General features: G+C 37.1%; 1 protein-coding gene across 2 annotated transcripts in view; it reads right to left on the bottom strand.

The window, feature by feature from the left end:
* Positions 1-14,206, bottom strand: part of LOC130914449 (lamin-A-like) — a 71,149-nt gene extending 56,943 nt beyond the window's left edge. Inside the window, exons 1-2 of one of the 2 annotated variants that reach the window (XM_057833638.1) lie at positions 13,941-14,206; positions 2,459-2,820 (exon numbers count right to left, since the gene is read on the bottom strand). In XM_057833638.1, coding sequence (XP_057689621.1) covers positions 2,459-2,793 — 335 coding nt within the window. In that variant the 5' untranslated portion in view covers positions 2,794-2,820; positions 13,941-14,206. Of the gene's footprint in view, positions 1-2,458; positions 2,821-6,150; positions 6,947-13,940 lie in introns of those variants that run through there. The other variant, XM_057833640.1, reaches the window with a different exon arrangement.
* Between the last annotated feature and the right edge of the window lie 2,887 nt (positions 14,207-17,093).

The raw sequence follows: 17,093 nt of genomic DNA, 5'->3' as shown, positions 1-17,093 counted from the left end.
TTTTGGGTATGCCTCCATGAGACTTTTTTGTGGGTCTACTTTGACTGACACACCTTCCAAATTTCATGTTGCTAAGTAAAACCATCTTCAATGGCTGAATTTAAAAAGAATGTTGGATGGCCTGATGCGTAATTCCATCAAACAATGTCCAATTCAAACCAAAATAGCTGACTTCCTGTGCATTTCTGGGTATGCCTTTATGAGACTTTTTTGTGGGTCTACCTTTGACTGACACACCTACCAAATTTCATGTTGCTAAGTGAAATCATCATCAGGGGCTGAATTTTAAAAGAATCTTGGAGGGGCTGATAATTTCATCAAACAATGTCCAATTCAAACCAAAATGGCCAACGTCCTTTGCATTTTTGGGTATGCCTTCCTGAGACTTTTTTGTGGGTCTACTTCTGATTGACACGACTACCAAATTTCTTGTTGCTAAGTTAAACCGTCTCTGGGGGCTGAATTTTACATTAAACTTTGAAGGTACGATAAAGCCAACAAATCTTTGGATAAAAAGATCTGACTTGCAACTTGAATCAATGCTCGCTTCACCCAAAAGTAGCTAACTTCCTGTGCGTTTTTGGGCATGCTTTCCTGAGACTTTTTTGTGGGTTTACTTGTGATTGACATGCCTACCAAATTTCATGCTGCCAAGTAAAACCATCTTCAGGGGCTGAATTTTAAAAGAATCTGGGAGGGCCTGATAATTCCATCAAACAATGTCCAATTCAAACCAAAATGGCTGACTTCCTGAGCATTTTTGGGTATGCCTTCATCAGACTTTTTTGTGGGTGTACTTTTGACTGACACACCTACAACACTTCATGTTGCTAAGTAAAACCCTCTTCAGGGGCTGAATCGTAGAAGATTCTTGGATGGCCTGATAATTCCATCAAACAATGTCCAATTCAAACCAAAATGGTTGACTACCTGTGCATTTTTGGGCATGCCTTCCTGAGACTTTTTTGTGGGTCTACTTACGATTGATATGTCTACCAAATTTCTTGCTGCTAAGTTAAAACGTCTGTGGGGACTGAATTTTTCATTAAACTTTGAAGGCAAGATAAAGCCATCAAATTTTCGGACAAAAATAGCTGACTTGCAACTTGAATCAATGCTCGGTTTACCCAAAAGTAGCTAACGTCCTGTGTTTTTTTGGGCATGCCTTCCTGAGACTTTTTTGTGGGTTTACTTGTTATTGACACACCTACCAAATTCCATGCCGTTATGTCAAACAGTCTTTGGGGGCTTAATTGTTTTAAAAATAAAAAAACTGAGGGTGCAATTAAGCCATCAAACAATGTCTGCTTCAAACAAAACTGGGTATCTTTTTTTGTGCATTTTTGGGCAAGCCTTCCTGAGACTTTTTTGTGGGTCTATCTTTGTCTGACATTCCTACCAAATTCCATGCTGTTACATCAAACCGTCTTTAGGGGCTGATTTTTTTATAAGAACAAATCAACTGAGGCCACGATAAAGCCATCAAACAATGTGCGATTCATACCAAAATGGCTGACTTCCTGTGCGTTTTATGGCATGGCTTTCTGAGACGTTTTTGTGGGTCTATTTGTGATTGACACACCTACCAAATTTCTTGTTGCCAAGTTTAATGGTCTCTGGCGGCTGAATTTTACATTAAGCTTTGAAGGCATGATAAAGCTATCAAATGATGTCTGCTTCAAACAAAAGTGGCTAACTTCCTGTGCGTTTTGGGGCAAGCCTTCCAGTGACTTTTTTGTGGGTCTACTTGTGATTGGCACGCCTATAAAATTTTACGTTGCTAAGTCAAATAGTCTCCGGGGGCTGAATTTTTCAACAAATTTTGAGGGCACAATAAACCCATTAAACGATGTCAGCTTCAAACCAAAATATCTGACTTTTAACTTAAATCAATGCTCGCTTTACCCAAAAGTTGCTAACTTCCTGTGTGTTTTTAGGGCATGCCTTCCTGAGACTTTTTTGTGCGTCTACTTGTGATTGACACGCCTACCAAATTCCATGCCATTACGTCAAACCGTCTTCGGGGCTGAATTTTCCAAAAACAAAAAAAAACTGAGGGCATGATAAAGCCATCAAAAGATGTCTGCTTCATATCAAAATGGCTGCCTCCTGTGCGTTTTAGAGCATGCCTTCCTGAGACTTTTTTGTGGGGCTACTTGTGCTTGGCATGCTTGCCAAATTTTATGTTGCTACGTCAAATTGTCTTCGGGGGCTGAATTTTTAAAAAACAAAACAAAAAACTGAGGGCACAATAAATCCATCAAAAGATGTCCGCTTCATATCAAAATGGCTGCCTCCTGTGCGTTTTAGAGCATGCCTTCCTGAGACTTTTTTGTGCGTATACTTGCGATTGACCTGCTTACCAAATTCCATGTTGGTAAGTGAAACGGTCTACGGGGGCTGAATTTTCAAAGAACTTTATATGACTTAAAAAGACCTCCAATAGAAGGAATCTTACCTGGCTTTGAGCTCCTTGTACTCCTCCTTGACTTTCCCGAGCTCCAGCTGCAAGCGGGCGCGCTCCTTGGCCACCTGGTCGAGGGTCTTGCGAGCGTCTGCCAGCTCGGCCTCGTAGGTCGCCTTGATGCCGCTGAGGTCCCGGCTGACCAGCGACTCGGACTCTGTGATGCGCAGACGCAGGCCGGCGTTCTCGGACTCCAGCGAGCGCACCTTGTCGATGTAGACGGCCAGGCGGTCGTTCAGGTTGCACAAGTCCTCCTTCTCTTGAAGGCGGGTGATGCGGGTCGGCGAGGCGGCGCTGCGCCCGCTGCGTCTCTGGCCTGGCATTTCCATGGCAATGGCGGCGAGGGCTTCGAATCGCTGCAAAGGACGGCACGTTAAAACGGTAGTTGCCAAGTAGCGAAAGAGTAGACAAACGCTTTGTGTTACATGGACATTGGAGACTTTTTCTTTTCTTTTTTTTTTTTTGTGAAGTGAAAACTTTCCACAAGCCTCAGGGTCTAATTGAACGAGGCTGTTATTCATACTTTTTACTACGGTTATTATTCCAGCGAGGAAGGCGGGACGCCTTTCCTGACTCGCTAGCACAGGAACAGGCAACCTTCCCGTCGGGCACAGTTCAACATGATTATTAAAAAATAAATAACTAAACATATGAAGGATATGAAGAGTCATCATGAATTTGTTTCTTGACAAATATACATTATATGTAGTCAAAATGTATATGACGTCTATTGCAGTCAATGAGTTAAAAAATGTCATACTGCAATTGTTTCTTTTGGTCTATTTGTTCAATTTCCTGAAATCTGATAGAAAAGTATTTTATTCATAGACTTCATAATATATTGACGGGACACGGGGCGCAGGCCCGATTAATAGGGGACCTATCTCCGTCAAATCTGACCGAGTGGAAACACAGATAAAGAGCTTTTTACGTAGAAAATTCTTGTGAATAAATGCTTGAAACTCTGATTTCTTTTAGATATGAATGTAAAACAGTCTCGATTCTTGGTTAAAAGCAAAAACGAGCAGTTAGCATTCATTTTCCGTAAATATGTCAAATGTGATGCTAGTCTTTTAGCCAATGTGGCGGCCACCTTAGCACCACAAAGTGCTTTTTACGATGAAAATTCTTATGAATAAATCCTTAAATCCCTGAATTCGTTATAGATATGGACGTAAAACAGTCTCCATTTTTGATTAAAAGCAAAAAACGCGCAGTTGGCATTTATTTTATTTGCGATGTAGGACGCCAATGCTGTAGCGGCCAATTTCTCTCATTGATTTTTTTTCCCCGTTTCAAAATGCACGCATGGTACGAAAAATATATTAGCTTGAATCCCCGAACAAATCACTCCTGAGACAATACTTCCTGTTTGTATGCGGTACAGCTTTGGCACTTTTACAACATAAATCCAGTGTTAGATGTTACGTGTGTGTGTGAGAATAACTCCTCTTGATGCTAGGTGTGGGCAGGCCCCCTACCCAAAGGCATGGAGCAGTGTCAGCGCCCCGTGTCCTGTCAGTATATAATGAAGTCTATGGTTCATCTTGTAAATTGCCAATTTAAAAAAATAATAGTAATGCAGGGTCTTAAACTTGCGACTCGCGGGCCAACCGAGTCCCTCGGAACAATATTTCGGGGCCCACTATTTGACGTTATAGTGTAGTATTCGTGTGGCTCATGTGTATTTTGCCATGAACAAAAAAACAAAACAAAACAAAACAAAAAAAAAAAAAGCAATTTTTTTTTTTTTTTAAATAAGTTTAAAAAATTGACATTTTGGAGAAAAAAAAAGTGTGGCCTACGTGCAATTTTCAATTGGCATTTTATGTTTTAAAAAAAAAAAAAATAAATAAATAAAATTTGTCCCCGGGTTACGAACGAGTTCCATTCCTCTACTAGCGACGTAACCCGAATTTCAGTGCAAGTCGGAATTTACCCTTTTAAGTAGTGCTACAAAATAACTACCATAATTTTCGCACTATAAAGCGCACATGACAATAAGCCGCCACCCACCAAATTTGACACAAAAATGACATTTGTCTACAATGGACTATAAGCCTCACTGTATTATGGGATATTTACACCACAAGATATTAGCCGGTAACACTTTATTTGACAGTGGCATCATACAGCTGTCAAAAGAACAAATGAACCAATTGGCTGCAAAGCTTCTTTGCTTCAAGAAGCTTCATTTGGCCATCATTGCTCCCTTGGGGGAGACAGTCAACCTCTGCTGCCACCTGCTGTCAACACTTTTGTTGTCCAACATGCCTCCTAATATGCATTGCAGCCGTGCAGTTGTAAATAAGAATCAAAATTCATGTTCTGTACTATTTCTTCAGTTACTGTTCCAGTTGTTTCATTAATTGCTACTTATGGTATTTGGTAACACTTTATTTGACAGTGGCGCCATAAGACTTATGAATGACATGACACCATCATAAGGTTGCAAGCTTTGGTTTGAGCTAATAGGATTGTTAATGCAGTCGTAATTTACAGGTATATTTATATACATATACATTTTTTACCGTATATATAAATAGGGATGTCAAATTTATCACGTTAACGGGCGATAATTTTTTAAATTAATCACGTTAAAATATTCAATGCAATTAACGCATGCGCGGACCAACCCACTCACGCATTACTGCTAACAGCCTACAATGGCGCTGTTTTACTTATATACAGTGACAAAAGACAGCATCAAGTGAGTGGAGTAGATACAAGCAGTCAGGGTAGCCGTGCTTTTAATTGACATCTGTCACACAATAAATATAAATAGAGTGGGAATCGACGTGGGGAAGAATGGTAAAAGTATCTTTCTTAACACCATGTATTGCACACAACGCAGAGATGATATAGCATTTGCAGGAACCACACACAGTCATGGTTGCAACCATGTTTCAACAAAGCAATGCATGGTTGCACCCATCATGCATTTGGGCAGAAGTTAAATCGCTACAGTATCATTTACTGAAAGCTCAACAAATACACTAGATGGCAATATTTAGTCACAATATACAAAGTCACATTTATCCTTTAAGAATTACAAGTCTTTCTATCCATGGATCCATTTCACAGAACGAATGTTAATAATGTTAATGCCATCTTGTGGATTTATTGTTATAATAAACAAATACAGTACTTATGTACACTATGTTGAATGTATATATCCGTCCTGTCTTATCTTTCCATTCCAACAATAATTTACAGAAAAATATGGGATATTTTAGAGATGGTTTGAATTGCGATTAATTACGATTAATTAATTTTTAAGCTGTGATTAAATCGATTAAAAATTTTAATCGTCTGACAGCCCTAATATATATCATATATATTTTTGCCATTGGAGAAAAAATAGAGAAAAATCGAGGCACTTGTGCACTTTTTACTCTCAGTGGCAAGCAAAGTGGGTGTCCAAACGTTTGCCTGCCTGCCACCCACCCACCCGAGCCCAACGTCCTCCTAACCCGCCTAAGCGACACGTGCACCCACGCCCACACTCCCGCTCTCCACGCTCACTCAGCATGGAAAAGTGCTCATGATTAGCTCAAAGCGCTCACACAAAGTGCTCATTCAGGCTCTTCAACTTCCCAATCTAAAAGTTGCTCATGAACACTTCCAAATTCCTATTGGAAAAGACCAATACAAAAAAAACAACAACAAAAAAGCACAGAGCTTACCTCTTAGGTCTAGCAAACGGAGGCAGAAGCTTGCCGGACGACTGCGTCGTGAAGGAAAAGAAAACACAAGAGCGAAAGGCCTCGCTTGCTGCTTACGCGAGTGCGTGTGTCCACGCCTGGAAAAGTGCATGGACGGCTTTCCGGGTTACGAGGGAAGGAGGGAGGCGACTAGGAGGAGTCGGCCTACAGTGTGTGTGTGTATTTGCGGTGCAGCTGTTGAGCTTTATCTGACAGAACACACACACACACAAATACAGATAGACACACTGACCTCAGTAGACATGATGACACTGACGAGTAAGCGTTAACGCGAACCTATCTGCAGTATGAAGAGACTCATATTAAAAAAAATTAAAAACAATAATACGACGAATGAATTTACATTTAACAAACGTACATAAACATTCATTCATCTTCCATAGCACTTATCCTCACGAGGGTCGCGGGGGTGCCAGAGCCTATCCCAGCTCATCACGGCCAGAAGGCGGGGTACACCCCGAAAAGGTTGCCCTTCAATCAAAGTACAAAACTACCTTATATAGAAAATTTAATTGAAAAAAATACTGCTAAAAATAAGTAATTCCTCAATCCTAAAAACATTCATAAAAAGATCAAATTCATATAAAATATCAGTAAATTCCTATTTTTTTTTATTTAAAAAAATATTCATATATTTATTTAGGCTGTCAAAATTATCGCGTTAACGGGCGATAATTAATTTTTTAAATTAATCACGGTAAAATATTTGACGCAATTAACGCCCATGCCCGCTCAAACAGATTAAAATGACAGCAAAGTGCAATGTCCACTTGTTACTTGTGTTTTTGGGAGTTTTGTCGCCCTCTGCTGGTGCTTGGGTGCGACTGATTTTATGGGCTTCAGCACCCAGGGCCATTGCGTAATTATTGACATCAACATTGGCGGGCTACTAGTTTATTTTTTGATTGAAAATTTTACAAATTTTATTAAAACGAAAACATTAAGAGGGGTTTTAATATAAAATTTATATAACTTGTACTAACACTTATCTTTTAAGAACTACAAGTCTTTCTATCCATGGATCGCTTTAACAGAATGTTAATAATGTTAATGCCATCTTGTTGATTTATTGTTACAATAAACAAATACAATACTTATGTACCGTATGTTGAATGTATATATCCATCTTGTGTCTTATCTTTCCATTCCAACAATAATTTACAGAAAAATATGGCATATTTTATAGATGGTTTGAATTGGGATTAATTATAATTTTTAAGCTGTAATTAAAATTTTAATCGCTTGACAGCTCTAATATATACATATATATATATATATATATATATATGGGTGTGTGTATATAAAATATTTTGATTCTTAAATTTGTATTTTTAAATTTAGGATGTATTTTTTTTGTTGGTGTACCTCAGGGATATGTATTAAGGCCGCTTTTACCACAAAGTAAAGAATAATTATTTATAGGGCTGCAGCTATCGATTATTTAAATAATCCATTAATCTATTGATTAGTTACTTAATCAAAATAATCAAGTGATCGAATTAAAAACATTTAATGGCTTGCAGAATAAATTTTAGATGTAAAACGTAACAAACAAGTGTTGCTTGCAATAATATTTATATTGACTTGCTAAGATCGCATTTTAAAAAAGATTAAAAGCATTTAAAACGAAATTAAAATACCTGCGCTTAGCCTCAAACAGTATAAAAAAATGAGGATTGAAGTGCAACAAAAGAAAAATTGGCTAAATTGAAAAGCAAAAGTCCTGTAGCTTAAATGCTACAAAATGCCAACTTTTTCTTTTTTAAAAAGCTCTTAGTTAAACGTTCAAACACATATTCCCACAAAAATTGCTGAATATACTTCTAAACTAAATAACGAATGCATAAACAAACATATTAGCTCAAACAAAAATATACTTTAAGTTGGTCTTAACAGGGAGCAGCTAGATTCAGCCATATTAGATGAGTTATGGCATATTCACTGTTGTCAGTGGCAGTGCAAGTCCCAGTCCCAAATAACAATGTCACTAATTAAAAGAACACTCGAAGCAGCAAAATTTGATTTGAAGCTTTTTTCCCAATCAAATTACTCGAGTTAATCGATTAATGGTTACAGCACTAATTATTTCTATACCAATCTGATCTGAATTGTTATAATTTAAAGTACAATAAAGACCTCACGTGTTCATGATGAAGTTCCTATCAACAGTCTCCCCGTAAAGGAGGTTGCAGTGGTCCATCGAACCCGAGAATGAAAACCAAAATCCGGTAATCTGCGAAAGTCCCATTGTAAATCCATAGTTACGTGTGACATCTTCAAAAGATCTCATTGAGGAGATGCTGGATTTCCTTTTATAGTTTTTCTTGTCTGGGTGGAGTTCATGAAGGAAACGTGTAGAAATGTGCATGCGTTTAAAAACGGACTAAGACGACGCATCCCGCTTTGGTCAGGCGGTGGCAGGCCTGCTGGAAAGCAGCAGTCACCATTTTACACAACCGCCTCCAAAATTTTCCTCCTAGTTTGGTTTTCCACCGAGTCACATGTTAACAAACATGTTTTTTCATGTCTGTCCAAAGTATGAGCATTCAAATTCAACCCAAATCGCCTATAAAAACCAAAATATTCAATTTTAGGTATGGGTCCTTGAGACTTTTTGTGTGTCTAGTAATTAAGGACATGACCACAGTTTCATGATGATGGGTAGAACTGGTGCAAGGGGCTAATATTTTTATTTGACCCGCTTTTTTTTTTTTTAGTACGAGCCTTAAAATTCATGCAAAATGGCTGCTATAAACCAAATATTCAATTTTGGGCATGGGTCCTTGAGACTTTTTTGTGTCTCTGGTAATGATGGACATGTCCACCAAGTTTCAAGATGATGGGTCAAACTGGCGCTAGGCGCCAATTTTTTTTTCTTTAAGCATTATTTTTCAATGAGGCTTAAAATTCACACAAAATGGCTGCTACTAACCAAAATATTCAATTTTGGGCATGGGCCCTTGAGACTTTTTTGTTTGTCTGGTAGTGATGGAAATGTCCACCAAGTTTCAAGATGATGAGTCAAACTAGTCTTAGGGGCTAATTTTTTTCTTGTACTTTTTTTTCAGCCTTACAATTCACACGAAATGGCTGCCTCAAACAAAATATCAAATTTTGGGCATGGGTCCTTGAGACTTTTTTTGTGTGTCTGGTAATGATGGACACGTCCACCAAGTTTCATGATGATGGGTCAAATGGTGCAAGGGGCTAATTTTTTTCTTTTACCATTTTTTTTAGTATGAGCCGTAAAATTCACCCAAAATGGCTGCTACAAACCATATTATTCAATTTTGGGCATGGGTCCTTGAGACTTTTTAGTGTGTCTAGTAATGATGGACATGTCCACCAAGTTTCAAGATGATGGGTCAAACTGGTGCGAGGGGCCAATTTTTTTCCTTTAACCATTATTTTTTAATGAACCTTAAAATTCACACAAAATGGCTGCTACTATCCAAAATATTTAATTTTGGGCATGGGTCCTTGTGACCTTTTTGTGTGTCTGGCAATAATGGACATGTCCACCAAGTTTCATGATGATGGGTCAAACTGGTGCTAGGGGCTAACTTTTTTTCTTTTACCATTTTTTTTAGTATGAGCCGTAAAATTCACCCAAAATGGCTGCTACAAACCATATTATTCAATTTTGGGCATGGGTCCTTGAGACTTTTTAGTGTGTCTAGTAATGATGGACATGTCCACCAAGTTTCAAGATGATGGGTCAAACTGGTGCGAGGGGCCAATTTTTTTTCTTTAACCATTATTTTTTAATGAACCTTAAAATTCACACAAAATGGCTGCTACTAACCAAAATATTTAATTTTGGGCATGGGTCCTTGTGACCTTTTTTGTCTGTCTGGTAATAATGGACATGTCCACCAAGTTTCATGATGATGGGTCAAACTGGTGCTAGGGGCCAATTCTTTTTTCTTTAACCATTATTTTTGAATGAACCTTAAAATTCACACAAAATGGCTGCTACTAACCAAAATATTTAATTTTGGGCATCGGCCCTTGAGACTTTTTTGTTTGTCCGGTAGTGATGGACATGTCCACCAAGTTTCAAGATGATGGGTCAAACTGGTCTTAGGGGCTATTTTTTTTTTCATTTTCTATTTTTTTAGTGTGAGCCTTACAATTCACACATATTGGCTCCTACAAACCAAAATATTAAATTTTGGGCATGGGTCCTTGAGACCTTTATTGTGTGTCTGGTAATGATGGACATGTCCACCAAGTTTCATGATGATGGGTCAAACTGGTGCTAGGGGCCAATTTTTTTTTTCTTTAACCATTATTTTTGAATGAACCTTAAAATTCACACAAAATGGCTGCTACAAACAAAATATTACATTTTGGGCATGGGTCCTTGAGGCTATTTTTTGTGTCTGGTAATGATGGACATGTCCACCAAGTTTCATGATGATGGGTCGAACTGGTGCATGGGCTAATTTTTCCTTTTAGCATTTTTTAACACAAAATGGCTGCTGCTACAGACCAAAATATTCAATTTTGGGCATGGGTCCTTGAGACTTTTTTGCGTGTCTGGTAATGATGCACATGTACACCAAGTTTCATGATGATGTGTCAAGTTGGTGCTCAGGGCTAACTTTTTTTCTTTTATCATTTTTTTTTAGTATGAGCCTTAAAATTCACAAAAGACGGCTGCTACAAACCATATCATTCAATTTTGGGCATGGGTCCCTGAGACTTTTTTGTGTCTCTGGTAATGATGGACATGTCCACCAAGTTTCAAGATGATGGGTCAAACTGGTGTTAGGGGCCTTTTTTTTTTTTCTTTAACCATTATTTTTGAATGAACCTTAAAATTTACACAAAACTGCTGCTACTAACCAAAATATTTAATTTTGGGCATCGGCCCCTGAGACTTTTTTGTTTGTCCGGAAGTGATGGACATGTCCACCAAGTTTCAAGATGATGGGTCAAACTGGTCTTAGGGGCTATTTTTTTTCCTTGTACTTTTTTTAATTTCAGCCTTACAATTTCCACAAAATGGCTGCTACAAACATAATAGTAAATTTTGGGCATGGGTCCTTGAGACTTTTTTTGTATGTCTGGTAATGATGGACACGTCCACCAAGTTTCATGATGATGGGTCAAAATGGTGCTAGGGGCTAATTTTTTTCATTTTCTTTTTAAAAAATTTTTTTTTTAGTATGAGTCTTACAGTTCACACAGAATGGCTGCTACAAACCAAAATATTCAATTTTGGGCATGGGTCCTTGACACATTTTTTTGTGTCTGGTAATGATGCACATGTACACCAAGTTTCAAGATGATGGGTCCAACTGGTGCCGGGGGCTCATGTTTTTTTTTTGTGCTTAACTTTCCAAAATTTGAGCCTTAAAATTCACCCAAGATGGCTGCAACAAACCATATTATTCCATTTTTGGCATGGGTCTTTGAGACTTTCTTGTGTGTTTGGTAACGATGGACATGTCCATCAAGTTTTCAACATGATGGGTCAAACTGTTGTTAGGGGCCAATTTTTTTTCTTTTACCATTTTTTTAATGAGCCTTAAAATTCACCCGAAACGGTTGCTACAAACCAAAATATTCAATTTTAGGCATGGGTCCTTGAGACTCTTTGGTGTGTCTGGCTTTGATTGACACGTCTACCACATTTCGTGATGATGGGTCCAACTGGTGCCAGGGGCCATTTCTTTTTCTCCTCCCCTTTTACTTTTATTTAGAACTAGTCTTGAAATGAACTCCAAATGTCCAACTTCAGGTTCAGCTCCTTGAGATTTTTACTTATACTTCTATTCATGGGTTTTGTCCGATTGCAGCTAGTTCCAAACTCCAATTGGTCCATCCCGAATATAAACAGTGCAAAGGTGATCACTATCTATCATTTCTGACACTTTCTCCATTTAACATGAGATTGTAGTGTGGAGTAAGCACGACGTAACAAGTCAAACAAGGCGAAATGCAAACACAAGTCGGGCTTGTAACATTCCAAGCGGGCGGGCGGGCTCGCAACGGCAAAGGTGTGTCGCCGGTCCGTGACTCACTTACACTCGCAGGAATGTCAGCTTGAAAAGGAAATGTGTGTTTAAAGAAGTACGAGTGAACGAAAAAGCATTTTCCAGTTTGACAACCTGACTTAACGCTTATGTTTTGGCTTTTATTTTTTTTTTTGCACTTGGAACAAAAGTTGATTCACTCCAAACCTCGAGTCAGGGATAGTTCACTATATGGTCATCACTAGCCCATTGGATGCCATTGACGGCGATAGATGTCCAATCAATTTGAACTGGGAGGTTGGCAATGATTATCTGATTAGTATTAGAGTTAATTTAGATTTTATTAAAGCGTTGGGTGGATTCATGTAGTCATATTTGTAAATGTAGTGGAATTCTTTCATTGGATTAATTTTAGGACAATTCTTTTTTTCATTCGATTGAATTATTAATACCGTTATTGTCACTTCCAAAAAATAAACACAATTTTTTTTTGTTTCATTTTTTCATTAGAATTTCATTTATTCGTGAGCAACATTTTTTTTTTTTTTTTTTTTAAATCGATTAATTTAAATTTTTTTTTTCTTTTTACATTTTTTACAGTTACAATTTTTCTTAAATATATTTTACTTTCAGTGGATGTGAATATTTTTAATGCATTTAGGACAATTTATTTGGCCCCCCAAAAAAATGTTTTTAAAAACTTCTTTTTTTTTTTATTATAATCAGGTTAATGTCACTCATAACAAACATTAACGTCTTTTTTTTTTTTTTTTTTTTTTTAAATAACAGTTTTTGATCAGGAAAATTAATCTGTTTTACTTCAGATTTTTTAAGAAATTCAGTTTTATAAAATCATTTCAGTGGATTTGAAATCATTTTGTATTTTATTTTATTTATGTATTTTTATTCTTTTATTTAGAAAATATAAATATTTTAGTTTGAGACTTAAAATCAACTAGGCATTTAAATTTTGAAAAAAATACTGGATTAAGGACAATATTTAAACACTTTTAATGCATCCATTATAAATCAGTTTTTTTTTTTTAATTCAATAAAGTTCATTTATCATCTTTTGTTGGTAATTGTTTAAGTTCTTCGTTTCATATTTCACCTAATTAATATCTTTGGTTTTATTTTAGACTTTTTTGTTCATTCAATTTTATCAAAATGATTTTGATGGATATTAAATTGTTTTAGTTTAGTACTTTTTTAAAATCACCTTAGCATTTATTCATTGTCAGAGCCGCTCAGTTAAATTTAGTTATAGTCTCTCAAAAGGTTTTTTTTGAATACTTTAAATGCATTTCTTTTAATAAATAGGGTTTATAATCTTTGGTTTTGCTTTACTTTTTTTGAGAACACTTTATAAATGTCAGTAGATTAAAAAAAGTTCTAAAGTAAAATGATATATCACCTTAGCGTTTAGTCAAAACTTTATTTATATGGATTTGTTTTATTCAAAAATTTTAATGCATTTATTAGATCAGTTTAATTCAATAAAATTTAATTTATCACCTTTTGGACTTTTTCGATTCATATTCTTCTCATTGAGTTTATTCCTTCTGCCGTGAGTTTATTTGCCTGTGTTCTAGCGCCCCTCAGCGACGAAGCAGCCCCCTTACAACTCCTCGACACTAAAAGTGCGCACACATGAGGTCGCAGAGTTCATGACGTCACCCCAACTAAAAACAATGCTAATTTCAACAGCTGTCAACACTAGAAAATTCCCCCATCGACTCCTTTCAGTCCAAAAGTGACAAACCTTACCTGACTTTTCTAGAAGCTTCCGTGGGCCGGTTGTCGCCGCCACACACGCACACACGCCGCGTATGGCTTCCACGCACGCGGACAACACCCACGCCGTCTGCACGCTCACATAACACGACGGCGGGGACAAATCCGACCGAGACTGACAGAAAGACAAAAAATGGCTGCTTTAGTGCAACGCTGACAGCAAAAAGAAAAGAAAAAAAAGATCGGACACGCCGAGAGATAGCACACTAGCGTGACTGAGTGGGCTCGCCTTTAATTACACAGCGCCACCTGGCGGACGTCATTGGCAATCAGGGACACACCTGCTCGTTTTATAGACTTTCGGGAACGTTCCTTCATATAAATTAAATAAAAAATCCAAAAAAAATTCTATTTCCCTGATTATTTCACTAAAGGAATTCAATTCTGTTTTATATGCTAACTCAATGCAACTCTTAAAAAGCCAGTGCAAAAAAAAAAAAATCATAAGATTAATTTCAAGGGACGGTAGAGATAAAACACGAGCAACTTTAAAACATTAACATTACAACATGAACATTAAAAATTTTAATCGTTTGACAGCCCTAATAATAACATCCTCTAGTTGGGTCCATGGGTAAGACCCTCATTGCTGCCACCTAACTACCTCATTTTAATCACATGGAATATATTGAATTCAGGGCTGTCAAATGATTAAAATTTTGAATCGAGTTAATTACAGCTTAACAATTAATTAATTGTAATTAATCGCAATTCAAACCATCTATAAAACATGCCATATATTTCTGTAAATTATTGTTGGAATAGAAAGATAAGACACAAGACGGATATATACATTCAACATACGGTACATAAGTACTGTATTTGTTTATTAAGACAATAAATCAACAAGATGGCATTAACATTATTAACCTTCTCTTAAAGCGATCCATGGATAGAAAGACTTGTTGTTCTTAAAAGATAAATGTTAGTACAAGTTATAGAAATTTTATCTTAAAACCCCTCTTAATGTTTTCATTTTATAAAAATGTGTAAAATTTTCAATCAAAAAATAAACTAGTAGCTCACCATTGTTGATGTCAATAATTACACCATGCTCACTCATTGTGCTGAACCCCATAAAATCATGTGGACCCAAGCGCCAGCAGAGGGCGCCAAAAACCCAAAAGCAAGTAACAAGCGGACATTACACTGCTGTCATTTTAATCTGTTTGAGCGGGATATGTGCGTTAATTGCGTCAAATATCTTAACGTGATTAATTTAAAAAATTAATTACCACCTGCTAACGGGATAATTTTGACAGCCCTAATATTTGAATTTATATGAAGTTGATAAAGAAAACATAATCTCCCCGCAGAAAGCACAGCACACCTTTAGTTTCAACCCAGCCATAAAACAAAGGTATTAATTATGTTTACTAATCAAAATGTCTGACATTTTTAGCTTAGAATCATTAATTGATGTCTAACAAATTTTAAACAAATGACGTCACAATGAAAAAAATGGTTTCTGTAAAAAGAGTGTCTAGAATGTCAAGAATGTCTACCTCCTAACTATCGCATCATTGTATTTTTTTTTTTTACTGTCGCATTTTCCCCAATATATTAGATGATAATCGATCCAAACAAAGAAAAATTAAAAAAAACGTTTTGAAATCGTAAATATATAAAAAAAGGAAATCTCTACCACTCCTTAATGTCTGTGATTTCTGCACCCTGTCCCTTGTTATATGACCATGTTTCACCCATAAAATCCCCCAAAAATCCAGCTGTGGCCATTCACAGCTGTGTCTTGACACTCAGTGATACATGCTACATGGAGTTTTTGGATCGAAACAAGGTAACTACTAGAGGTGTGCGAAATTTCCGATTCTTAGATTATTCGCGATTCGGCCGTGGAAGATTCGAGAACGATTCACAAACATCCAAATTCCGATTATTGAAATATGTCAAGTAAAGCGGAAGTAAAACACACTCAGCGCGCCGCGGGGTCTTCGGGACACAATGAGGAACGGCGTGAGAGTAGCTAGACATCATGCTTGTCATTACCCGGCCCCTCGGATAATGCCAATCCTCAACTCACGGCTCTAGCTCAACTCATGCCGCGAGATAAAAAAACAACAACATACCTGACTGCTGCCGACAGCTGCAACAAAGTACGTCCACATAATGTTACGGTAGATATCATATTTATATAGGACTATATGGCGATAGCAGCACATGGACAGAAAGCTAGATGCGAGCGTTAGTAGACGGCCGCCATCTTAAAGCAGTAGACTTCCCTGCAAGGAGTTGTAGCGAACCTTCCAAACGAACCTAATTAACTTTTTAGCTAAAATACTCCTAAATCGGTAAAATATTGACTTGAATCTATCTTTCAAATAGTTTTAAAACTTTCACATGTCGAAAGTAGACAAAAGGGAAATTATGGAATAACGGGAGCAATTTTAACAACTTTAACGCTTGATTCACAACATTAAATGAATTGAATGTAGTTTAAAGCTGCTGATACAGAATGGGGATTTGAGTATATTTTTTATTGTTTTTAACTGTTAACTTGATACTGAAATAGTCGTTTATTTAAGCCTGCGAGGCTTTTTTTTTTTTCTTACAGTTTTTGTAACTAATGTACAAAACAGTAAAAGCAGCTAATAGCAGGGGGGGTGTCATCAATAATCAATTCATAATGGAATCGTAGCCTCTGAATCATAATCGTAATCGAATCGTTAGGTGCCCAAAGATTCCCACCTCTAGTAAGTACGCGATAATATCTCATTAAAGTCATGGCGTCTTTAATTCTGCTCTTTTACGCTCTCACCTCCAGATAGGGTTTTGCTGTTCAAAAAAAAAAAATTTTTTTTTAATGCCCTTCTGTTCAAAATGTTTCCTCCCCCGGAAAATTGAGATTTTAGAGTTTTCCAATGATGTATCACACATGCATATCAGACAATTTTGAAATTTCGGGGTCTCAGAGCGGAACTTCAAATCACCTGAGTGTTCATTCCTTCATTTTCCTTTCCGCTTTTTCCTCACGAGGGTCGCGGAGGTGCTGGGGCCTATCCTAGCAACATAACTACGGGCAGTAGGCACTGGTTGCCAGCCAATCGCAGGGCACAAGGAGACATACAACCATTCACGCTCACACTCATACCTAGGGACAATATCCTC

This window comes from Corythoichthys intestinalis, chromosome 4 (assembly GCF_030265065.1).
Source record: "Corythoichthys intestinalis isolate RoL2023-P3 chromosome 4, ASM3026506v1, whole genome shotgun sequence".
Lineage (NCBI taxonomy): Eukaryota > Metazoa > Chordata > Actinopteri > Syngnathiformes > Syngnathidae > Corythoichthys > Corythoichthys intestinalis.
The sequence above is the reverse complement of the archived record's forward strand: the minus strand, read 5'-3'. Positions and strand labels throughout refer to the sequence as shown.